The 25869-nt window shown below is 41.9% G+C and overlaps 2 protein-coding genes across 2 annotated transcripts; both read right to left on the minus strand.

Annotated features, from left to right (window-relative positions):
• Positions 1-656: 656 nt before the first annotated feature.
• Positions 657-1458, minus strand: cUnh10orf53 (chromosome Un C10orf53 homolog; the record flags this gene model as incomplete). The annotated part of the gene is made up of 3 exons (XM_083695609.1): positions 657-721; positions 1106-1225; positions 1365-1458. 3 exons carry the CDS (start codon positions 1456-1458, stop codon positions 657-659), a joined length of 279 nt encoding a protein of 92 aa, XP_083551735.1.
• Positions 1459-5815: 4357 nt separating this feature from the next.
• Positions 5816-25869, minus strand: chata (choline O-acetyltransferase a; the record flags this gene model as incomplete). Its single annotated transcript, XM_083694778.1, has 14 exons — positions 5816-6262; positions 7917-8054; positions 8329-8391; positions 8579-8720; positions 14734-14856; positions 14992-15120; positions 15974-16074; positions 19456-19625; positions 19934-20111; positions 22169-22349; positions 22505-22558; positions 22686-22804; positions 24981-25172; positions 25822-25869. The coding sequence occupies 14 exons, from the start codon at positions 25867-25869 to the stop codon at positions 5816-5818; spliced, it is 2085 nt and encodes a 694-aa protein (XP_083550904.1).

Here is a 25869-nt window from a genome sequence, read left to right on the forward strand (position 1 = left end):
CAGTAGCGTACTGACCACCTGGAGCACGGTGTGCCGGCTGATCTGTGGGCCGTGGGCCTGAATGTCCAGGGCCGTTTTGTGGTCCCAGTCCGCCCCTGGATGTACCTGTAGCTTGATGTGAACGTACAACCTACAACCTGATCATGCAATGTAACAGTTAAGGTTGATGATGCGTCCTTCAGTCTAAGGTCTCATTGAAAGTACGGCTTTGGCACCTTCACTTGAATACACACAGGTCAGTGTCTGAACTGAGCAATAACAATGTAACGATGCTTTAGTTGTATTGTACAATGCCTGATGAATTGAAGATTTATGACACTATTGTGACCCTGCTTTTGTTGGACTTGATTTGCCATAATTTGTCTGAAAGGAATTCTATGGATTTTGTAATGTGTGTATTTGGGCAGGGACCAGGCACTTCTACATCCTCAGATTATCGACATGACTGTAATCGCACAATCACCATGCAATAAAACCCACAATGACTACTTGTAGCAATAAATACAACAATACTTGACTTGATTCTGGATAATAATATAGCATTGTACTGTAATTGCTTCTCATTAAAATACAAAAAAAAAGCCTGCTGGTTGTATGTTTTTTTCAGGTTTAATGTCCAGGTTCAGTGTCTTGACCTAGTAGTACTAAATGAGCTGTCAGTAAGCTTTCTTCACAGCAGTGATTGCCTCCTTACATAGGGAGTCCAGTTTCCCATCTCCTCCTGGGTGAGGTAGAACACAGGACTGTTAGGCTATAGACAACTCCACTGTGACAATCTGACTCATTAATGATTAACTGATTAATGATTAGTTTGACAATGTGTGTGACAATCCAATGCATCAGGGCCTACACACATCTCCTTGTCATTGTGACATCTATGTAAACATAGCCTTCTATTTACACTGATGTCATGGTAATGATAACGCTTTCACAGGTGACGTCATAATTGGAGTGCATTTAGAATTTGACCTCCACTCCACATAATCATGTCACACTGAGAAAACAATGGTCAGGGGGCAACGGTCGGTCATAATTGCATTGGTGACAGTCTACGCAGTGTATCAGAGGTATCTCGCTGCTGTGTGGCTCTAAAACAAAAACCTACCAAACTCCAGCTTCTTTATGTTGCATGTGTAGACACTCTCCCCATTGACCACGAGCTCCACCGTGTTCCAATCACACGTTTTCTGCAGGACACATTGATGCCCGTTCTCTTTCATGGCAGCTGGGAAAGTTAGGAGAGACACTACTGCTGTGATTCAAATTCTAAACTAACACCTGCGCATCTGTGCACCCAACACACCTCATCATCACACGCGCAATACAGTACAGGAGCGTGCGCTTGTTGCGCAGTAGAGGAATACCTTGGAGACCCCCCAGCCGGAACGTTCTGTGGTCAACCACGCCACATGACTCGTACGGCCCGTAGCGCACAATCACCGTTGCATTTTGAGGCATTGTTACTAATAATTGTTAAAGTAACGAATTATTAATTCACTTTCGCTGTCCAAACCGTTAACTGCGCACTGCAGTGTCCCTAACGACGGGCGTCATCTCCAAGGAAGTGAAAGTCTTTTTCCATTGTTGACGTCACTGTGCAGTGACCACAGTAGTGACGGAATGTGAAGGAGGGTATATGCTAAATGGGATCCTTTGGACGACCCTACTCTTAATCCCGAGAGTGGCCCTTCACTAAAGACAGTGGCTGTGTTCCAAAATGCGTTCTTGCACTCTATGTAGAGCGTATACCAAGTACGGTATACACTCTAGATAGATTGCAAGAACGCATTTTGGAACAGAGCCAGTGTGTCAATAATGTTGGTCGGTGGAGTGTATTTTACCAAGGTGAGACAAAGGTTTTTAGCTGCCAGTGTTGTATTGATTTTACTTGCTCTGCAACTGCAGTTTTTATATAAATCTACTAAAGAAAAAAATTACATTCTCAGTCATTATTTTAAACCATTTTAAATGGTTGGGCATCGGCCGGCAAACGTTCCCTATTGTTTGTAATGATTTATCCATTTGAAATAAACATCATTTGAATTGGGCTGTATACCGAGTGGTGGAAATGTAATAAAAATCACATAAAACAGAAACTCATCTTGCTGATCTTATGTACTTACAGCAAGCTCAGTGCTACTGTGTCTCCACTCTCTAGGAACTGGGACAGGCACAGGTCTAATGTGCTCTCGCTCTCTGTCTCTGTCTCTCTGTGTGTGTGTCTCTCTCTCTCTCTCCTCCCCCTCTTTTATCTATCTCTCGTTGTGCCTAATGGTTTCTGACACACTATGAGGGTACTATTTACCCTCTCAGTAGTTCCTAAGCTCTCTAGCTTCGCTACACTTGCCCCAGGCACTTGCCCCACTTGCCCTTGCCCCCTAACTCACCCTCCACTCACACCCCATCACAGTATCCGTTTACATGTTGGCAGGCAATGATAAACATCATTATCATGTTGTTGTTTTTACTGTAGGCTTATGTGAGTGTGATATGCCAGTCTTGTCCACTCAAATCAAATCAATTAAATGTTAATGGTCATTTACACAATATACAGGACACGATGTGATGGAATGCTTTAGGGTAAGCAACTCTTCAGCAACGCAACAAACAGTAACAATACTAATTTGCAGTGCAATGTCATAATGATATCAAAATGAGGAAACTAAAATAATAGCAAAACAATGGCATAAAATGTATAAAGTGTAAAGTGTCCCAGAGAGCAGCAATGAGTAAGTGTGTGAGTACGTCTCTCTGCCGTCTTACTGGAGCACCACAATGGAAATAAGCATTCAGGCTTTGTTGTTGTTGTTGTTGTTGTTGTTGTTGTTGTTGTTGTTGTTTATCCTGTCATTCTTATTGTGTGTACTGATATCTTTGGCTGGAGCAGATGGCTACTTTTAATAATCATATACATTCCATCAATCAATGAATTAACCAATTAATCAATCAATCAATCTATCAATCAGTCAATCAAATATTTCATTGGGATATACTGTAATGGAGAATGTGTGTACAGTAGTACTTATATGGCATATGGTTCAGAAATAATATTGAGACAGTAGGCTACAGTCTAGTGTGTTTTCATACTGCAGATTCATTATTGCTTGAAATATTATCAACTTTTATTTGATTATGATGGCTGATGCATAGATGATTCACTTACTTTTGACAAATGTACTTGTTTTAAGTTGCTTTGGATAAAAGCGTCTGCCAAATGTAAAAAAACTTAAATGTAAATTTGAATATGCTGTTTAGAGTAGATGAATGTACATTGAATTGTATTGGCACAGGGCACAGGGCGTATTGGCACAGGGCGCTTAGTGGCATAGCACACTAATGCGCATACCACGTAATCGCAAGGTTCCTGGTTCGATTCCGACCCTCGACATATCTTGCATGTCATCCCTCCCCTCTCTCTCTCACCCATCCTTCCTGTCAATCTCTACTGTCTCTATCCCAATAAAGCAGAAATGCCCTAAAAACATATTAAGAAAAAAAAGAATTGTATTGGCACTGTATTGTCTTCATTTGCCTTGAACTGCAGTGTATTTAATTCAGACTGAAGTGCTGTGTAGGACAATGGATGGCTTCAGTAAGAAACCCGTGGTTGTCAAAGACTGATCCAAGGATCCTGTATTAGTTGTCGCACATAAGATCTTTATTTCTCTGTTATGTTTACTGTACATAATAGACTCTCTTTTTCTCAATTATAATTACAATTATCATGGCATATAATAAACACTTTTGACATGTTACATTTTTAAATAATATTGTCAGTGTCACATTATGAAGACAACATTGATCATACAAAAATAAATAATTTAAAGGTCAATATCAACACATATTGGCTTTTGTATAGTCTACTTTTTAAGCTTGAACAAGAATCTGAACACACGTTACATTCTTTGAGAAACTCATCACTTGGGTTTTCCGCATATAGCAATGCCTTATTTTATGTAGACGATTCCCAGTGTAGACGTCCTTTCTCATGGTCTGTAGTATTGTATACATACAGTACAACAACACACCCTTAACATGATGCATCCCTTTCATTAGTTCATATCTCTATTTTACATATAGATTTTATGTATCTTACATACAGACTTTTTACAGTTTTCAAGACAAGTATCACATGTAACATCACTTTACACACATCACAGAATGAAACACCACATTTCAACCAGTGTTTTAACCAGTGTTTTAACCAGTGTTTTAACCAGTGTTTTAACCAGTGCCTCTGAGAACTATTGTGGGAACAATAGTGATCAGCATCATTATCAGTACAGCAAACAACTGATCACCTTGATCCACTTTTACATAATCAGAAATAAAATGCAATAAAAATGTGTTTAACACTGTTTCGTTGTGTATTGCTACCAGCGTTGTTGCCATGCACATTACATTACGTTGTATTTCACAGCCCACTATTTACCTGGTAGATATGTTACATTGTAAAATTGCACTACAGTAGTTACTCACTAATTGTTATTAATTCCCAAATAGCAGTATCAAATGGTGTCACCTTTTACCACATTGCTTTTTTGGTAAATTCAAAATATCATATTAAACTAAATATCATCTGATACTGTACAGGATGGATTAAGGAAAGTCATATAAGTATTATAAAAGCACTGATGCGGAATGGCTTTGTAGACATGCAGAGTCACTACTTATCATCCGCTGTAGACTGAAGACCCATCTCTTCAGGCTACGTCCTGACTGTCCCTCCTAAAGACCTCTTCACCCCCCACCACTACCCCTCTGTACAGTTCCTCTACTGTAAATAAACAATTTTAAGTAATCTTTCCTTATTCTAGCATTGTGACTGCCTATGGCCCCTGGTCCTAGCATAGATTTGTTTTTCTTACGATGACTGATATATAGATGATTCACTTACTTTAGACAAATGTATTTGTTGTAAGTCGCTTTGGATAAAAGCGTCTGCTAAATGTCAAAAATGTAAATGTACATGTAAATGACATGTATCCAGTGCAGAGCAATTTGGCACAAAGAATCACACTGACCATTTGAATGGCAAACAACTCATGAGTACAAACTTGGAATTGCATAGAATATTTTGTTTTGACAACATACACAAATCTTCAGGAGGAAGCATGCTACAGAACCCGTCCCTTTTCAGCAATACATACACACAGTAAACAGCACACATAACTCACATATCAACAGGGCTTTTTTGGTTCATTCAATATTGCCACGAATCCACAGATTTCACCTCAACTCTTTCAGTGACACCTGAGCATCACTGACAGATTTTCATTGGCTGATTGACCAGTGCTGGATTCAATCCAACATACCGCCCCCACTGAACAATTTGATTTACCAGATAACGTGTTCAGGAACATTTTGATTGACCAGATGGAACAACTATAACACAATAAAAACATAAATTCCCAGAATTGGGAATGTTCACGCACGGAATTTGGAACAGTCCCTTTAAGTCACAAGCGTGGTCTATACAGATACATTCCTTTTTTTGTGTTTTCACCATCACCATGATACCAGTACACATCACAACATACCTACTGTATACATACTTCTTTGGTGGCCAAATGTTTACATCCCCTGACTATATTGTACAATACACATATTTTGAATTTCTTTTTTTTTTTTTTTAAATACAGATCAAGAATACTATATTCAACTGAATCACAATCCATACTTTACAGATATATCTATCTACAGTGCAGTATATCCCTAGTTTGATTTTTAACACAACACCCAGATGACAACATCAAACATCACACAGCGATGGTCTACATCACTAGAGCAGACGGGTGGTATGGTCGGTCCCTCACTACGGCTTGCCTCCGTCCTTCGCTGCTCTGGACACCCCCTGCGTAGGAGTCTGTGTCTGGGCCTCCACCTTCATCTCATCCGGTGACCTCTCCTGCACCAGTGGCACCGTACGCTTCTTACCCTGGTCCGTCGGTTTCTCCTGTGTTCTGCTTTCCGTCGTCGCTGTGGTCTGCACACGTGTCTCCGGTGTCTGTGTCTGGCTGTGTGCGCGACTCTGCTTCTCCGCTGGCTTGGCCCCTGCGTTGCTGCATCGGCTACACAGGTCCTTCATCTCCAGTAGGCCGTCCTCCAGGACTTTAACGAACACTGCGGAGCAGGTGTCAGGGCACTCCCGGAAGCTGGACACGCAGAAGAGGATGTGGTCCGGCTGGGGGTTGTAGCAGGCGCCGTAACCGTTGGGAACCACGGGGCCATAGCAACAGAACATCTCAACTGTGGTTGGGACCTAGTAGAGGAAGTTCAGGAACGCTTCAGATTTACCAGATAACGTGTTCAGGAACGCTTTAGATTTGACAGATAACATGTTCAGGAACATTTTGATTTACCAGATAACTTGTTCAGGAACATTTTGATTTACCAGATAACTTGTTCAGGAATTCTTTAGATTTACCAGATAACGTGTTCAGGGACGCTTTAGATTTGCCAGATGACGTGTTCAGGAACACTTTTGATTTACCAGATAACGTGTTCAGGAACATTTTGATTTACCAGATAACGTGTTCAGGAACGCTTTAGATTTGACAGATAATGTGTTCAGGAGCACTTTAGATTTGACAGATAATGTGTTCAGGAACACTTAAGATTTACCAGATTACTTGTTCAGGAATGCTTTAGATTTACCAGATAATGTGTTCAGGAACGCTTTAGATTTGACAGATAATGTGTTCAGGAACACTTAAGATTTACCAGATAACTTGTTCAGGAACGCTTTAGATTTACCAGATAACTTGTTCAGGAACGCTTTAGATTTACCAGATAACGTGTTCAGGAACACTTTAGATCTACCAGATAACGTGTTCAGGAACATTTTGATTTACCAGATAACGTGTTCAGGAACATTTTGATTTACCAGATAACTTGTTCAGGAATTCTTTAGATTTACCAGATAACGTGTTCAGGGACGCTTTAGATTTGCCAGATGACGTGTTCAGGAACGCTTTTGATTTACCAGATAACGTGTTCAGGAACATTTTGATTTACCAGATAACGTGTTCAGGAACGCTTTAGATTTACCAGATAACGTGTTCAGGAACATTTTGATTTACCAGATAACGTGTTCAGGAATGCTTTAGAATTATCAGATAACGTGTTAAGGAATGCTTTAGAATTACCAGATAAAGTGTTCAGGAATGCTTTAGAATTACCAGATAACGTGTTCAGGAATGCTTTAGATTCACCAGATAACGTGTTCAGGAAGGCTTTAGATTTACCAGATCACATGTTCAGGAAGGCTTTAGATTTGACAGATAATGTGTTCAGGAACATTTAGATTTGACAGATAATGTGTTCAGGAACACTTTAGATTTGACAGATAACGTGTTCAGGAACACTTTAGATTTGACAGATAATGTACTCAGGAACATTTAGATTTGACAAATAATGTGTTCAGGAACATTTAGATTTGCTAGATAAAGTGATACAGTTTAATTGTTGTGCTTTTAAATAGCAGCAGATTGAAAGGATATCAGATGATGGTACAAGACTAGTGTAACCAACTTTAGATGGTAAACTCACTCCTCAAGTTTAAATACCCCTCCCTCCCCCCTCTCCCCCACCCACCCTCGCTGTCTATTTGCTAGCTTTTCGATAGCGTAGCTGGTTTACATTGGGTATTTGAGGAGATGGTTACATGTGTTGGCAAGCCGGAGGACGCAAGTTCGAGACTCGGTTGAAGAAAGTCAAATTGCTGGGCGACTGTTTGCAACAACTTGAAATCTCTTTCACTAGACAAGACAGTTTGTAGGATATTTGTGGAATGTCTTAATTTAAGACTGGGAAGTTCTAAAACCCTCCTGTCTTGTCTTGTCTGGTGATCGGTTGGAAGGGGTAGAGAGACGCTCACATAATCTAATGGCTTTTGAGTGTAATGCTGATAGTACCTGACTGGTAGAAAGAACAAACTGGTTGCTAATACGATAGGTCTCGTCAGTGAATATCTCCGGCTTCTCTGTCTTCAGCTCCTGTGAGATCCCACGCAGTCCTAATAAGTGATTGTCAATCCCCATACCTGTGATTGCCTAAGAAAAGGAAGATGCCTTGACCAATGGTGTATTGTCCATTTTTTTGCAGACCATTGTGATGTACTGTCACTTCAACCAGAGTCATTGTACATGGGTAAGCTATCCAACAATTCAAACAAGTCCTTGTTCAGTAAGCATCACTTTGATTTTAAGCATGTCATTAAACATTTACAGTTGTATCCTGTGCATATGATAAATAAACTTTGATACGATTTGATTTGATTTGATTAAAAAAAAAAACGGGTCTCTTGACAGATTCAGTTGGTCTTACCAGGATAGTGTATTTGGTCTGGGCGGCGATGGCATCTCGAAGCTTCTCCATCTTCTCTGTGTCCTAGAGAAGTCGATGATGGATGGGACATTAAGTCAATGACTTAATGTAGTCCTCAGTACATCAATACCAGAGCAATTAGCTTAATGCGGAAAATAATTAAGCCTGCAGTCAATATCAATTCAATATCATGAATTTTATGAAGTAGACAGGACACTGATGAAGTGAGTGATAAAATAAATAATATTACATTGAAGGTTGATTTCCCGTCAGTCATTGCTTTGGCGAAGGCCAGGGCTTCAGGTGTGGCTGAGCGTATGTTGTCCACTCTGCCTTCCTGGAAGCGACGGATGGAAGCACTCTCATAGGTTGACACGGGTCTCCCATGACTCCTGCAGTGACAAACAGTGTCTGGTTAGGCTGTTATGGGGCCCTAAGCAAAAAATGTCGGGCTCCCCACCACACCCACAATCCCCCCTCCCCCTCCCACACACACACACACACACACACACACACACACACACACACACACACACACACACACACACACACACACAAACGCACACAACCGAAATTCATTAGGCTATAGGCCTACCGCATTAGACTACACTCCTAAAGCTGCATTCGTAGCCAGACTGAAAGGTTACCGGAACCTGTAGTGCTTATTTGATTCATGAACTGGGTAAGACCTGGGTTAGAACTGGGTTAGAACTGAGTTAGACATGGGTAAGACCTGGGTTAGACATGGATTAGACTAGGGTAAAACCAGGGTTATTCCTGGGTTAGAACTGGGTTATACCTGGGTAAGACCTGGGGTAGACCTGGGGTAGACCTGGGTTATACCTGGGTTAGAACTGGGTTAGAAATGGGTTAGACCTATGTTAGAACTGGGTTATACCTGGTTTAGAACTGGGTTAGAACTGGGTTATACCTGGGTTAGACCTGGTTAAGACCTGGGTTATACCTGGGTTAGAACTGGGTTATACCTGGATTAGACCTGAGTTATACCTGGGTTATATCTGGGTTAGAACTGGGTAAGACATGGGTTTGAACTGGGTTTGAACTGGGTTAGAACTGGGTTAGACCTGGATAAGACATGGGTTAGAACTGGGTTAAACCTCAGTAAAACCTGGGTTAGAATTGGGTTATACCTGTGTTAGATCTGGGTTAGACCTGGGTTAGAGCTAGGTTAGACTTGGGTTAGAACTGGGTTAGAACTGGGTTAGAACTGGGTAAGACCTGGGTAAGACATGGGTTAGAACTGGGTAAGACCTGGGTTAGAACTCGGTTAGAACTGAGTTAGACATGGGTTTGACCTGGGTAACTCCTGGGTTATACCTGGGTTAGAACTGGGTTATATCTGGGTAAAACCTGGGTTAGAATTGGGTTATACCTTTGTTAGATCTGGGTTAGACCTGGGTTAGAACTGGGTTAAGACCTGGGTTAGACCTGGGTTAGAACTGGGTAAGACCTGGGTTAGACCTGGGTTAGAACTGGGTAAGACCTGGGTTATACCTGGGTAAGACATGGGTTAGAACTGGGTAAGACCTGGGTTAGAACTGGGTTAGAACTGAGTTAGACATGGGTCAGAACTGGGTTATACCTGAGTGAAAATTGGGTGAGACCTGGGTTAGACCTGGGTTAGAACTGGGTTAGAACTGAGTTAGACATGGGTCAGAACTGGGTTATACCTGAGTGAAAATTGGGTGAGACCTGGGTTAGACCTGGGTTAGAACTGGGTTAAACCTGGGTTAGACCTTGGTGAGTCCTGGGTCATACCTGTGTTAGATCTGGGTTAGACCTGGGTTAGAACTGAGTTAGAACTGGGTTAAGACCTGGGTTAAATCTGTGTTAGAGCTAGGTTAGACTTGGGTTAGAACTGGGTTAGAACTGGGTAAGACCTGGGTAAGACACAGGTTATAACTGGGTAAGACCTGGGTTAGAACTGGTTTAGAACTGAGTTAGATCAGGGTAAAACCAGGGTTATTCCTGGGTTAGAACTGGGTTATACCTGGGTAAGACCTGGGTTAGAACTGCAGTAGACCTGGGTTAGAACTAGGTTAGACCAGCGTTAGAACTGGGTTAGACCTGGATTAGACCTGGGTAAGAACTGGGTAAGAACTGGGTAAGACATGGTTAAGACCTGGGCTATACCTGGGTTAGAACTGGGTTATACATGGGTTATACCTGGGTTAGAACTGGGTTATACATCGGTTATACCTGGGTTAGAACTGGGTTATACATCGGTTATACCTGGGTAAGACTTGGGTTAGAATTGGGTTAGAACTGGGTTAGACTTGGGTAAGACCACGGTTATACCTGGGTTATACCTGGGTAAGGCCTGGGTTAGAACTAGGTTAGACCTGGGTTAAAACTGGGTTAGACATGGGTTAGCACTGGGTTATACCTGGGTTAGAACTGGGTTATACCTGGGTAAGGCCTGGGTTAGAACTAGGTTAGACCTGGGTTAGAACTCTGTTAGACCTGAGTTAGAACTGGGTACGACCTGGGTAAGACCAGGGTTAGAACTAGGTTAGACTTGGGTTAGAACTGGGTTATACCTGGGTTATACCTGCGTTATAAATGGGTTAGACCTGGGTTATAACTGGGTTATACCTGGGTTAGAACTGTGTTATAATAGGGTTAGAGCTGGTTTAGAACTGGGTTTTACCTGGGTTATACCTGCGTTAGAAATGGGTTAGACCTAGGTTAGACCTGGGTTATGCCTGGGTTAGACCAAGGTAAGACCTGGGTTAGACATGGTTTAGACCTGGGTTAGAACTGTTTTTAACCTTATATCTACCTAAACCTACCATCATCCTTTTGTCCTTTCACTAAGTCACTACTGCTTCACTCAGTATAACCCATACTGATTAAGTGTTTTGATCTTTCTATAGCTAATCCTAACTCTAACCCTAACTCTATCTTTCATTTATCCATTCATCCATCCAATCAACCAACCAACCAACCTAACCAACCTAGGAATCTCACTTTCTTTCAACTACCCAGAAAATCTTAATTAACCCTGATAAAATGTTCTAATACCTATTACACATCATGCTTTTTGTAACTCCAAAAACTCTCATCCGGTTAACCAATCAACCAACTCTCTATCTTGATGACCTTCTATCTATCATTCCAACCTTATATCCACCTAACCTTCAACTACCTAGTCATCATAATTTCACTACTGCATCACTCATTTTAACCTATACTGATTAACCTCTTAATTGTTTTGATCTTTCTATACCTCCCTTCTCTCATCTATCCATCCTTTCTTTCATATCTTCATCTTCATCTTTTACCTATCCATTCATCCATCCAGTCAAACAACCTATCTCATTTTCATTTAACTGCCCAGAAAATCTCACCAACCCTGACCAAAGCTTTCTGATAGCCATTAAACCTTTTCAACTATTAAGCCATTTGTAACTCCAGAATTCTCATCCGGTTAACTAACCAACTCTACCACTCAATCAACCAACTCTTTATCCACTTCACTGAAGTACCCCTAGCTCATACGATCTATCTATCTATCTATCTATCTATCTATCTATCTATCTATCTATCTATCTATCTATCTATCTATCTATCTAACATTCTATCCATCCAACCAGCCAACCAAACCATCTCTAACTTTATCCTCTACCATAATAAGACTGTCTCACACCCAGCAAATCTATCGAAACATCTTTAAACCTTTTCCACTACCAAAATAAGACTTTGCAAGCCCACAAAGTTTCAAGTTTCTACTGGAACTTATTTTTCTAGTTAGGTGGGCTTGCTTCAGCAAGTCCAACTGTTGATCGTCGACATACTTATGATAATTATTATTCCAATTCTTCCATCTGTTACTCCTCCTACAACTTTTAAGCTATTCACACCATTCCAACATTAAAACGTGCAGAGAGGTTTAACTAACATTGCTATGACTTTTAGTTTTGATGCAAATTAAACTTTTTAAACGTTACAAACTTGAATGTGCACTTTTTAACATGGAGGTCTATGGAAACCAAAAGATGCAATTTTTGAACCACTGCTGAGCACCAGCTTTTTGATACCTATTAAACTTTTTAAACTATTAAGGTTTTTGTAACTCCAAAACCTCTCATCTGGTTAACATGGTAGAATTTTGATGTAGGCCAACAATCTGTGAGCTCCTTTCTTACTGCAACTGCCATGGAACTTTTAGGACTCTTGAATAAAAACAACAGGAGACCTGCAGAACACATTCTTAGAATGATTACACAACAATGCACTCTCTTTAATGCCAGTTCTACCCCACTGAAACCACTCTCAACCACTTAACCAACCAACCCACTACCTACTCCATGGAACTACACCAGGCTTGTCCTATCTTTCTATCTATGACATTCTAACATACTACCTGTCTAACCTTCTATCTTTCCAACCTTATATCTATCTAACCGTTCAACTACTTAGCATCACCCTTTCTCCTGCCACTACTGTTAAACTCAGTATAACCCACACTGGTTAACCTCTTAATTGTTTTGATCTTTCTATACCTCCCCACCTCACCAACCAAAAAAACAACCATCCATCCATCCATCCATCCATCCATCCATCCATCCATCCATCCATCCATCCATCCATCCATCCATCCATCCATCCATCCAACCAAACCATCTTAAACTTGATCTGCTACCATAATAAGACTATCTCACTTTCTTTCAACTACCATGATTAACATCATATCAACCCTGATAAAAGTTTTCTGATACCTATTCAATTTTGTTTTTAAGTATTAAGCTTTTTTTAGTATTAAACGTAATCGATTAACCAACCAACTCTACCACTCTCAAACAACCAACTCTCTACCCACTCCACTGAACTACCATTTACCATCATACCATTTAGCATTGAGCATAAAAAACATTAAACTATGTTGACTGACTTCACTTGAAGATCTTCTATTCAGATTTTTTATAGTATTTACACTTTTTCAGCTTTACTCAAATTTGCATGAAATCATATCCATGCCTATATCGCCATGTGCACAGCCTAAACTGCTTAACCTATTACCTTCAATAGAACTTTTAAATGCTTAACCTATTACCTTCAATTCAACATTTAAATACTTAACCTATTACCTTTGATTCAACTTTTAAATGCTTAACGTATTACCTTAATTCAACTTTTAAAGGCCCAGATTTGTGAATAAAAACAACAGGAGACCTTCAGAACACATTCTTAGAATGATTACACAACAATGCACTCTCTTGGCTACCAGTTCTACCCAATCTATCTATCTATCTATCTATCTATCTATCTATCTATCTATCTATCTATCTATCTATCTATCTATCTATTCATCTATCCAACCAACCAACAGACCAACCAACCACTCATCCATTCATCTAACCAACCAAACCATCTTTCACCTTATCTGCTACCATAGGTCAAGAGGTAAAGGTACGTCCCTAGGCCCATCGACACCTGTGCCTCTGGCCTTGGACACACTTGAAATGATTGAATAGATCCGATGATTTACCGTGATTTACCGTAACAGGTGCCGCTAGTATGATATGATGTAACCATTTACTTGTGTGTGTACTTTGCTGGTGAGCTTTGCATTGCTGTGTACTGTATAGGCCTAATATGTGGTCCTGCGAGCCACTTTGTTGAGAGGCTACACTGTTAGGCGCCTCGTTGATGAGCTACTGTTGCAGATGTCTGGTTGAGTGACACTGCTGCATAGCCGCTTGTTTATGAGCAACACTGTTGCCCGAGGTGGCTTGTTTATTGTTTAGATGTCTGCCGCATCTTTGCTATTGCTTTTCCCTGCGTGCAAATTGGACTGGCAAAAGTAGTCACATAGCCAGTGGTCATAGCTAAACAGGAAGCTAACATATTGGAAATACAAGATGCATGATTGTGAAGAAACAAGAAAGAGTTCAACATATTACTTAATCTTAATCTTAAAATATATTCTGCTAATGTCTTGAAGTAGGCCATATCCAACTGCATTAATGATGGGTGATGTGTTTTGTTTTTACTGTGTTCCACTGACAAGCATCTGAGCGTTTTTGGCAGTGACCAAAATCTTGGGGTTAAAAACGCCGCTGGTAATATGGTTATTAAGTGTGAAAAGAGCAAGGAATTCCTAGTTACTAAAGCCAATTCAGAAGTATAGTTTCACCAGGTCATCGAACTCAGGGATTTCAACGGTGCTGCAAAGCAACAGGGAGACATGCAAATAACCAAATACTATTTTTTTTATTATCCAAGCAAGGTTGGAGCAGTGAAAGTTAGTCATTGGGTGGATTTCCTGAGGGTCTTTGTGACCTTGCTGATATATCTTTAGGAGAAAGAAACGTTGAGGGGTTGTCAGTCCTGTATAGTGAGGCCAGAGTGACCCACCTGAAGTAGGCCAGAGTGACCCACCTGAAGTATGCCAGCTGCAGAGCCACCTGGATGTAAGCATCTGGACTCATCTTCTGCTTCTTGATAAACTCTTTCCCATAGACGTAGAACTTGTGGACATTCATGTCCAGATTTCTCACGAGCCTGAAGGAAATATTATCTCACATCATTACGTAGCCTAAATATTATAATCCGGGCTGGCCAATTTTCAATTGAAAACAAAATGACAACATCCTGTAAACTTAATGGAGACGGATTGTAGAGAGAGGCCTTCCGTACCTTTCTAGTTTGTCAGAGGAGGAGGAGAGGAGCCTGTGGATGTCTGGAGAACACTTCCAGCGCAGTCTTCGTGGGGCAGTGAGCTCACTCACACTGTCCGCCCTCACCAGCTTAGACGGGCTGCCTATCCTGGAGAGGCAGGAGACATGACCCACGCAACATAGTCTCCAAATTATTACGTTCTAAGGGATCGTTTCTGCAGACCGAGGAACTACGGTCTGCGGGATCGTGTTATCTGGCCATACAAGCATTTGGCCACCTGTTTTGATGTATGGTACGTCAAAAAGATTAATGCTTTGCATAAGAGTTACGTGAATTACCACTTGCATGGCGGTTACCACTTGCATGGCGGTTAGGCAGTTTTAGGCAATAACTTTGACTGGTTAAGGTTAGGCATTAACTTTAAGTGGCTACGGTTAGGGTAAGTTGTCAGGGGAAGGTATTAGCAAATATTTGCATAAGCAAAAACAATTAGCAATAATTATCACAAAAAAACCTGTCAACCCCTTATGTGACATTCTGCCTTCCGTATTTACCTGCCAGTATAGCTAGATAATATGACCACACAGATCCTATTCTTTGGTCTGCAGAAACTATCCCCCAGAACATAATAATTTGGACATTGGGTTGGATCCACAGCACATTACATGAGCAGAAGTGCACAAACTCCAATTAGATTTCATTAAAGTCACTTTTGAAGGTCTTTATAATAAGCAGACCTGGGCAAAAAGTATATTTGAAAGGGTTTCAAACATTTGAAAAACTTTAAGTGTGCTTGATTTATCTTGCCTTACATGCAGCGTTTTGCAGTTATGAGACTATTCCAGTCCTTCAAGTGTGCCTGACAAGGAAATTAAGCACACTTCATGTTTTAAAAATGTAAAAAGTAAAACATTAAAATATGCATTTTTCTCAGGTCTGATACCCTAACAAGGGTATTTTGATACTATATTTGAAAATGGGTTAGAAATAAAGGTCTTACATGTATTTCAGCAGGTACTCTGTGCACTGCACCAGAACAATCCCTTCGAAGGGGGAATGTTCACACACCACCCCACAGCAACCGTCCGACCCTACAACAAACTGGCACAGTCACACTGTTTTCAACTCTGGAAAGATCAGGGGTTCATCAGGGGTTCATCAGGGGTTCCCCAAAACTTCCCCAAAGCTTCCCCAAAGCTTCCCCAACTCTTTCTAGTGTTAAGCACTTCTTGAAATCACTCTTACGAACCTTCGGCAGTTCAAGCAGGTTTCCCAAAACACTTTGTAGCTCACGTAGTATTTTTTCTTGAATTCATGAAAGCTGCAGACCACTCGTGGAGCAGCCAAAGAGCATCGATCGGTGAAATGTGCCCTCCTGCTTCACTGTGCATTGACAATGGACCATCTCGCTGATGCCCAGAAATAGGTATTGGCAAGCAAAGCAAAACCTTTTTTTAAACTTTTTTTTTTACATAAACATGGTCAACTGTGAATATCTTTTTTAATTGCGGGGCATATTATTTCAGAAAAAAACAGAGGCAGCTTATTTTTTACAGCTCTGCATAAAATCTACATTTTGGATAACAAGCTTCATTTAGGCACACTACATTGTGAATCGTGAATTGTAACAAAAGGCATTTCTTAACGATCCAGAGTTATTGGGAAACTCATGCCTGATCTCCACAGATTTGCAGTGCATTGCTGGCTAATGATGCCTTGTGAGCCCTCTGAGCCCCGATGGGTGAGATCAATTATTTGGGATGATAACATAATAAATATATCATCAGTCGTCCCAATCACAAGAACTCTAAATTCTTCATCAAAATATTTTCATCAAAGAGCATAATTCTCAATTCTGGGACCCAAGGGTTGGAAATTCATGTAGTCCAATAGTGAACGTTGGTAACATTTTCTGTGAAGCCAATATGCATAATGTATTATACATCCCCTCATTAGTATAGTGGTGAGAATCTCTGTCTGTCACGCGGGAGACCGAGGTTCAATTCCCTGACGGGGAGCAAAGCTTCTTGTGGTTCTCTGTGGCTCAGTTGGTAGAGCATGGAGCTAACAGCGCTTAGGTTGTGCGTTCGATTCCTGCTGGGACCATGTATACTGAAATGTATGCACTCACTGCAATGTAAGTCACTTTGGATAAAAGCGTCAGCTAAATGCCATATATTACATGTACTCATAATGCACTATGATGTAATAATGCGCTATAGTTATAAAGACTCATAGAGACTCATCATTTTGTATATACTCCTAATTATATAATTATAATCACCTATATTCTACAGTAACATAGCGTTTCATAATTGCTGGTCACTTTTTCCTCAAGGACCATACAGCATTATAATGGCCATCAGGGTGATGGATTTCTAACGTCTTTGTCAATGAGCTGGACATCATCATTACTGCATCATAAACACTGTCATGGTGTGTTATTACATACTTATAAGCCCTTAAAAAGTCATCTTTGATTGTGTTACAGGTTTCGTGTACTGGTTTCGTGACTAGATTGAATCTAGTTAGGGGTACACACTGGTCAGAGACACCTTGTTAGTCTGTGTGGGTTTCAGCCGTGTTGTTTGCCCAGCTGGTGTATTTGAAATTAACCATCATAATTTATTAAGCATTTATAATTTATTTTTGGTGAATAAAGTCACCCTTGGCACTCTAGAATGTTGACCATTTGGGCGACTGACGATGCTTCATTTTGTAGCCAATCAAAATATTTGTTGCTAGGTAAACACCACATAGAACACTTGGCACTATAGGTGGTGAGTGTTCTGGAATTCTTTGGCAGTTGGCGAGTTAAAGGCTCAATCCCATTTCTTATTTTTACCCCATCTCCTCTTTTTCAAGTGCCCCTCGCTTTTTGACTTGCCCCTCGAAACAGAGTTACAAGGGGTAGTGGTTGAAATCTTCCCCTATGAAAGGGGGACAACCCTTCAAGACCCTGTACGTCATCAGTATGCAAATGCGACATGGAAATATGTCAAAATGCGGGTTAGCATGTTAGCTAGCTAGCAAGAGACATACATACTCACGATTTTTTTTATGCTTGTCATAAAGAAAAGTCTATAATACATTGAAACAACATTAAAGTAAGATAATAAGATGGTTATCATCATGTTTAAATATATTATTATTAACAACATTAAAGTAAGATAATAAGATGGTTATCATCATGTTTAAATATGTTATTATTGGCCCTATTGTTGCCCTACCCCTCCATCCAACCAGAACCGGGACACACCTACCTGTGAACATGCAAAACCTGTTTTGGAATTGGGCCAAAGATGACAGTTGTAATTAATTTCTCAGGAAACAACCTTCAGTGCATTTGTGATTCCCTTCTAGCAGGGGCTCGTCGGGGAAGGTTGAGAATCCTGTTTGTAGTCACCTACACTGAAGCCCAGACGTTTGAGTGTAGAAACAAAACTTTTGTTGTAGAGTTTCTTACACTGACAACCAGCATATAGTGGCTTTAGAAATGGGGTGAATCCGTTTGAAAGTGGCACACAGTCCAAGCCATGGAGTTTGATTAAGAAGCCTTCAAAGAAATATAACTATGCTTATTACTCTACCATAGTGTATTATGAGTACATGTGTAACATACACTCACTGGCCACTTTATTAGGTACACCTGTTCAACTGCTCGGTAACGCAAATATCTAATCAGCCAATCACATGGCAACAACTCAATGCATTTAGGCATGTAGACATGGTCAAGATGACCTGCTGAAGTTCAAACCGAGCATCAGAATGGGGAAGAAAGGTGATTTAAGTGACTTTGAACGTGGCATGGTTGTTGGTGCCAGACGGGCTGGTCTGAATATTTCAGAAACTGCTGATCTACTGGGATTTTCATGCACAACCATCTCTAGGGTTTACAGAGAATGGTCTGAAAAAGAGAAAATATCCAGTAAGCGGCTGTTCTCTGGGCGAAAATGCCTTGTTGATGCCATCTCTGAACGCACAACACGTCGAACCTTGAAGCAGCTGGGCTACAAAAGGGGGTCCAACCCAGTACTAGCAAGGTGTACCTAATAAAGTGGCCGGTGAGTGTGTATATATATATATATATATATATATATATATTCCTTTCTTCCCTTCTTCCATCCTTCCATCCTTCCCTCCTTCTATCTGTTATTCTGTTGTTTATTCTGTCCTTCATTCTGTCCCTACTTTCCTCCTTGCTTCCCTCCTTCCTTCCTTCCTTCCTTCCTTCCTTCCTTCCTTCCTTCCTTCCTTCCTTCCTTCCTTCCTTCCTCCTTCCTTCCTTCCTTCCTACTTTCATTACTTCTTCCTTCTTGATTTACTTCCTTCTTGATTTACTTCCCTCCATCTGGACACCTTTACCTGCATGGGTTTCTCTATCTAACATCTGGACACCTTTACATGCATGGGTTTCTCTATCTAACATCTGGACACCTTTACCTGCATGGGTTTCTCTGTGTAACATCTAGACACCTTTACCTGCATGGGTTTGTCGTACCAGCGGTTGCCTCCGTTCTTGGCTCCTCCTCCCCCATGCAGCATCAGCATGGCGCGGGTGGTGTCAGTCAGGTCCTCCCCGCTGGACTCATCCAGGCACACGAGACACAGACACCGTTCGATCATGTCCAGAGAATCCCTGTTTGTCGAATCTAAACCCAACACACACACAGGTCCCACAGTCACTGCTTCTGAAGTGGGTCCTGGAAGCTTCTGCTAAGATACTCTGGTGCCCAGTGAGCTCCTTGCACAGGAGAAAATAAATCGCCTACAGCAAGATTTTGTTGTTCAATTAAATTAAATTAAATTAAATTAAATTAAATTAAATTAAATTAAATTAAATTAAATTAAATTAAATTAAATTAAATTAAATTAAATTAAATTAAATTAAATTCAACCCCTGGGGCAATTTATATGCTGATTGATTAATTGGCCCCTTCTGCTTATCTGCATAACCAACCTTTCATAAGGACACTTCGAGACTCCGCCCACTCTGTCCGCCCGTCTGAGGTGAGCAGACCAATCGGAGGGAGGCGCTCTGCCTTGTTGTCGGCCATCTTGGCGATCTTCTGCAGCTGACCCAACAGGTCTCTCTCGTTCAGCCGGCGGAAGTTGATCACCACGTCCAACACAAAGAACTACAGAGGGGAGTAAGCAGCAAACACAGGCTGTTACAGGACCGTTGTTTCCATCCCATCTGCCCTTGCAAACAAACAAACAATGTCTTATTTGCTAATCAATCATTAATCAATCAATCAATCGATCACTGTTTGGAATGTGGTATTTTCTGCACAGTGTACCAGTGTTGCGTGTTTCCCATATGTGATAGGCCCAGATAGACGCAAAATAATAATATATGCCATTTAGCTGACTCTTTTATCCAAAGCGACTTACATTGCAGTGAGTGCATACATTTCAGTATAGATGGTCCCAGTGGGAATCAAACCCACAACCTAAGTGTTGTTAGCGCCATGCTCTACCAACTGAGCCACAGAGGACCGCAAAACAACCCCCCCTCACCCCCACCCTCCCACCCCCCCTCCGCTCACCCATCTAAACATTAGTCAAGTCAGTAGTAATATAACATTGCAATTCTCATCTTTGATGTCAGCAGCTGTTTCTACATGTGGGATCTTGTGCGTTGGCAGCATCAGGGGCTTTTGTTCCACCAGATGGTGTCTGTGTTGATACTGCCGCTCTGTCTTTCCATGTAAATTACGACTGCCACGATCACTTTTTGGATCGGTGATCTTGGTCTTATCTCCCAGCCTGTGTGTGATAGGTCCATCAGTGGGAGAAAGTCTTTTAAGAGCTAATTAGCATCCTAAGACTGTGAGGCCTGTTAGTGTTTACGATGTGAGCATTGTCCCAATTACTCCAAGGGAATTCCAATTTAATGACACTGCTGAGAGTTGAGGGGAGGCTGTATGATCTAAAGCGAGTGTCATACATGCTATAGACAATTAACTTAACAGAGAGCTGTTGTCATTGGGCTATGGTTGTCAATCACACTGAAGACTTAATAAACAGTGTCCTGGTTGCAAGCAGCCAGAGTGAAGAGCAATGCATCTTCTCATGATAGGGAGATGTCTGTGTAATTATGTTTTTAAAAATTTTTTTATGTCAGGCAATCCACGCTGTGACATAAAGATCACAGATGGTCTCTACTCGTATATATAAGTTACATGGAAAAATGACAATTAGTGATTAATAAGTAATCACAGTGGCATCCATTGGAACAAGCAGAACTGTCCACCGGTTGACAGTAAGTAGTAATCAACTGTATTGAATCCTCTAGTCTAAGGCAAATGCCGGTTCTAGAAAAGTATGCATTGTCCAAACGGTAAATACCATCTGAATACAGGTAATGAAGGCCGGGGGGGAGAGGTAGCGGTAGAGGTTAGAGAGGCGACCAGCAGGTGACTGAGCTGGTGAACGGAGGGTTGCTGGCATCATATCTGACCTGTTCGGTCAACTGCAGAAGGTCGCCAAGATGGCTGACAACAAGGCGGAGCGCCGTTTGCTGTTGACCCCTAGCTGCTCCTCCAGGGGGGCTGACTATGGCCGACCCTGCTCTGTTCTTCCTGGGGGTGTGCATATGTGTGTTGTCTCGGAGTGTGTTTGGGAGGGGGGGGGGGGGTGCAGTGCATGTGTTTGTTGTCTTGGGCGGGGGGGGGCGGGGGGTGTGTGCAGTGCATGTGTTTGTTGTCTTGGGCGGGGGGGGGGGGGTGGGGGGTGTGTGCAGTGCATGTGTTTGCTGTCTTGGGTGGGGGGGGGGGTTGCAGTGGATGTGTTTGTTGTCTTGGGCGGGGGGGTGTGCAGTGCATGTGTTTGTTGTCTTGGGCGGGGGGGGGGGGCAGGTGGGGTGTGCATTGCATGTGTTTGTTGTCTTGGGGGGGAGGGCAGGTGGGGTGTGCAGTGCATGTGTTTGTTGTCTTGGGGGGGGGGGCAGGTGGGGTGTGCAGTGCATGTGTTTGTTGTCTTGGGGGGGGGGGCAGGTGGGGTGTGCAGTGCATGTGTTTGTTGTCTTGGGGGGGGGGGGGGGCAGGTGGGGTGTGCAGTGCATGTGTTTGTTGTCTTGGGGGGGGGGGGGGGCAGGTGGGGTGTGCAGTGCATGTGTTTGTTGTCTTGGGGGGGGGGGGTACAAAAATTACCACATTCCAAGAATTGATTGCATGGCTAATATAAAACTGACCTGGTTCTTGCAGGCCACAATGATGTGCTCGGGCTCTGGCATCAGAGTGCTCTCCTGGGCCACTAGTGTGTCCTTCTCTGTCCCCGGTAGGCGGTAGGAATTAAAAAGTCTGTAGTACTGCTCCATACAGAGAGGGGTCCCAGCCAGCTGGCCTCGGGCATAGTCCATAGGCAGAGCACGCCTAGACACACACACACACACACACACACACACACACACACACACACACACACACTCAATGTAACACAATTTTCTGCTTCCCGGGAGAGAAATTGAATCTACAGGAGATGGCAACATAAAGCAACACAGACTTTTTTTTGAATATCGTTGACCTACGCATCGAGAAGAGTCTTGTATTCCAACACTCCTGAAATTAGATGGGCAGCAAATCTAGTGGAGGGAAATGGAGGAGAAGAACATTGCTTCGTTAACATGTGTACTGTGCTCAGCAATGTGAACACTGGACAAACAAGTTTTAACAGATGCTTTTTTTAAATCGTACATCAGGTGTGTTTACCTGAGAGAGTCAATAGGAGCCCTGAAGTTCTGCTTTGGGAAGACCATAACAGGGCTGGAGTTGACAGGCAGTGCCAGCCTGTTGTTCAAGTACATGTCCTCCAACCAGTAGTCGTACACCTAAGGAATGGAAGTATTCACTTTATGAAAGAAGCCTCAACCTTGTGTATCAGGGTTAGAAATGCAGTCTTGGTTAAATGTGAGTTTCGCAAATAATCAAGCAGCTCCAGCCAGTATTAGTTCTTATGGCACCCCCTGTGGTGTTATGGTGTACTGCAGATCTGCATGTGTTATGTCCTAGTGGTGTTGCCATAATCCAGGAGAAGCGGTACACTTCAAATGCTGGAGATCCCAATTGCAGACAAAGGTTTAATGAAGACATTCATCTGTTTTGTCTGTCTCCTACTCAGGGGATAAATGAGCAAAGCTACGTCGTAGCTTATATGGTTGTAATCAGAAAAAGACTGTCAGTGATACAACAGTTTCAATCACTCGGTATCTTCACCACCATCATTCTCTGTAAATGATAATGATGTCATCCAGAATCTGCCACAATATCCTATCCTATAAAGCCTCAGGTAGCATTTTCTATATGGGTGCCAACATGACAAGCTATAATTTCTAATGCATGCCAATAAATTAAAAAAATTAAAAAAAGCCCCTGAGCTGCACTTTCTAGCTACAATAATAATCTAACTTAATTAGGTCAGACATTTGACACTTTTATACACATATGTAACTGTCACAATTACAATATAACCCATATGTAGGCTAGGGTTAGGTTATACTTGGCTTATGGTTAGGGTTAGGGAGGTTAGGGTTAGGGTATACTTGGGTTAGGGTAAGGGTTAGGGTATACTTGGGTTAGGGTTAGGGTAAGGGTTAGGGTATACTTGGGTTAGGGTTAGGGTTAAGGTTAGGCTATACTTGGGTTAGGGTTAGGCTATACTTGGGTTAGGGTTGGGGTTTGGGAGGTTAGGATTAGGGAGGTTAGGGTTAGGTAAGGGTTAGGGTTAGGTAAGGGTTAGAGTTAGGGGGGTTAGGGTTAGAAGGTTTAGGGTTAGGAAGGTTAGGGTTAGGAAGGTTATGGTTAGGTAAGGCTTAGGGTTAGGGGGGTTAGGGTTAGGGAGGTTAGGGTTTGGGTTAGGGTTAGGGTTAGGGGGGTTAGGGTTAGGGAGGTTAGGGTTTGGTAAGGGTTAGGGTTAGGTAAGGGTTAGAGTTAGGGGGGTTAGGGTTAGAAGGTTTAGGGTTAGGAAGGTTAGGGTTAGGAAGGTTATGGTTAGGTAAGGCTTAGGGTTAGGGGGGTTAGGGTTAGGGAGGTTAGGGTTTGGGTTAGGGTTAGGGTTAGGGGGGTTAGGGTTAGGGAGGTTAGGGTTTGGGTTAGGGTTAGGGTTAGGGGGGTTAGGGTTAGGGAGGTTAGGGTTAGGGGGGTTAGGGTTAGGGAGGTTAGGGTTAGGGTTAGGGTTAGTATCGAAGATTTTCTCACACGGATTGTACAATCACCGAACACTTTATTAGAATACTATACTAATACTGGGTAGGGCTCCCTTTATTAGGAACACTATACTAATACTGGGTAGGGCCTCCCTTTATTAGGAACATTATACTAATACTGGGTAGGGCCTCCCTTTATTAGGAACACTATACTAATACTGGGTAGGGCCTCCCTTTATTAGAACACTATACTAATACTGAGTAGGGCCTCCCTTTATTAGGAACACTATACTAATACTGGGTAGGGCCTCCCTTCACTCTCAAAACAGCCTCAATTCTTCATGGCATTGATTCCACAAGATGTTGGAAACATCCCTTTCAGATTCTGGTCCATGATGACATGATTGCATCACACAATTCCTGCAGATTTTTCAGGTGCACTTTCAAGTTGTGAATCTCCCATTGTACCACATCCCAAAGGTGTTCTATTGGATTCAGATGCGGTGACTGGGACGGCCACTGAAGAACACTGAAGAACTCATTGTCATGTTCATGAAACCAGTTTGAGACGACTTGACATGGTGCATTATCATGCTGGAAGTAGCCATTAGAAGATGGGTAAATTGTGGCCATACAGGCATGCACATGGTCAGCAACAATACTCAAATAGGCTGTGGCATTCAAGTGATGATTAATCGGTATTAATGGGCCCAAAGTGTGCCAAGAAAACATTCCCCACACCATTACACCACCTCCACCATGAGAAGGTGTACAGGTGTTCCACCACCACCACCACCACCATTGAGAAGGTGTACAGGTGTTCCTAATAAAGTGTTCGGTGAGTGTATATCTATCTACTTACCCAGTTGGCTTTGCTTTCCCTCCTCTCCATTAGTTTCTTCTGCAGTTGCTCTCCTACGCCACCAGGGGCAGCGAACTTCTCCACGATGCTCTGGGTCCTCCTGAACTGCTCCTCTGTGACCATGTGTCCGACACACCTGAGGTACATCTCCAGGGTGTCCCTGAGGCCAGGCACTGGCAGTTTGGGCAGGCCCTGACCATATAATTATCATTTAGGTTATTTATTTAATAAATAATAATAATAATAATAATAATAATAATAATAATAATAATAATATTGGGGACCGCATCGACATCGCCTCCCATCGAGTCCCGTGGTATTTCTTAATTTATTCATGGTATTTCTTAATTTATTCATGGTATTTCTTAATTTAGTCATGGTATTTGTTCACACCAATGCCTTTACTGTTCATTTCTTGTTTGGAGTTTTTCTCTGAGTGTGGATGTTAATTATGTATGCAAACTGCTTTAAGACACATGAAGTGTAGGATTCACGGCTGGTGCCGTAAGGGATAGAGAAGATATCTGATTAATAGCTAAGAATGTTTAGTTTGGACATAGAAATCAAATAGTACTTTGAAATTGCCTTTTTGAAAGACACGTTTAATTTTTAAGACTTCGTTATTCACAAATTCACTAGAACTCCCCGATGTCAGCTACATTTTGTTTAATTCGCTTAATTTGCCTGAGTTCCAAAACATCATCATCGCCCTCGGAACCTTTATCCCAAAATAGATACTAAATTATATTTCAGGGACCAGAACACATTTTTCTTTAACCTTGTTATCTGTGAAAATGTTTCGAAAGCGCTAGAGTCATATGAGAGGAGGAGTTGTATTTACATTGCTATCCCCGGGGTCTTTCGATTGGTCTCGCTCCAGAATTGGCAT

This window comes from Argentina silus, assembly GCF_951799395.1.
Source record: "Argentina silus genome assembly, chromosome: X".
NCBI lineage: Eukaryota > Metazoa > Chordata > Actinopteri > Argentiniformes > Argentinidae > Argentina > Argentina silus.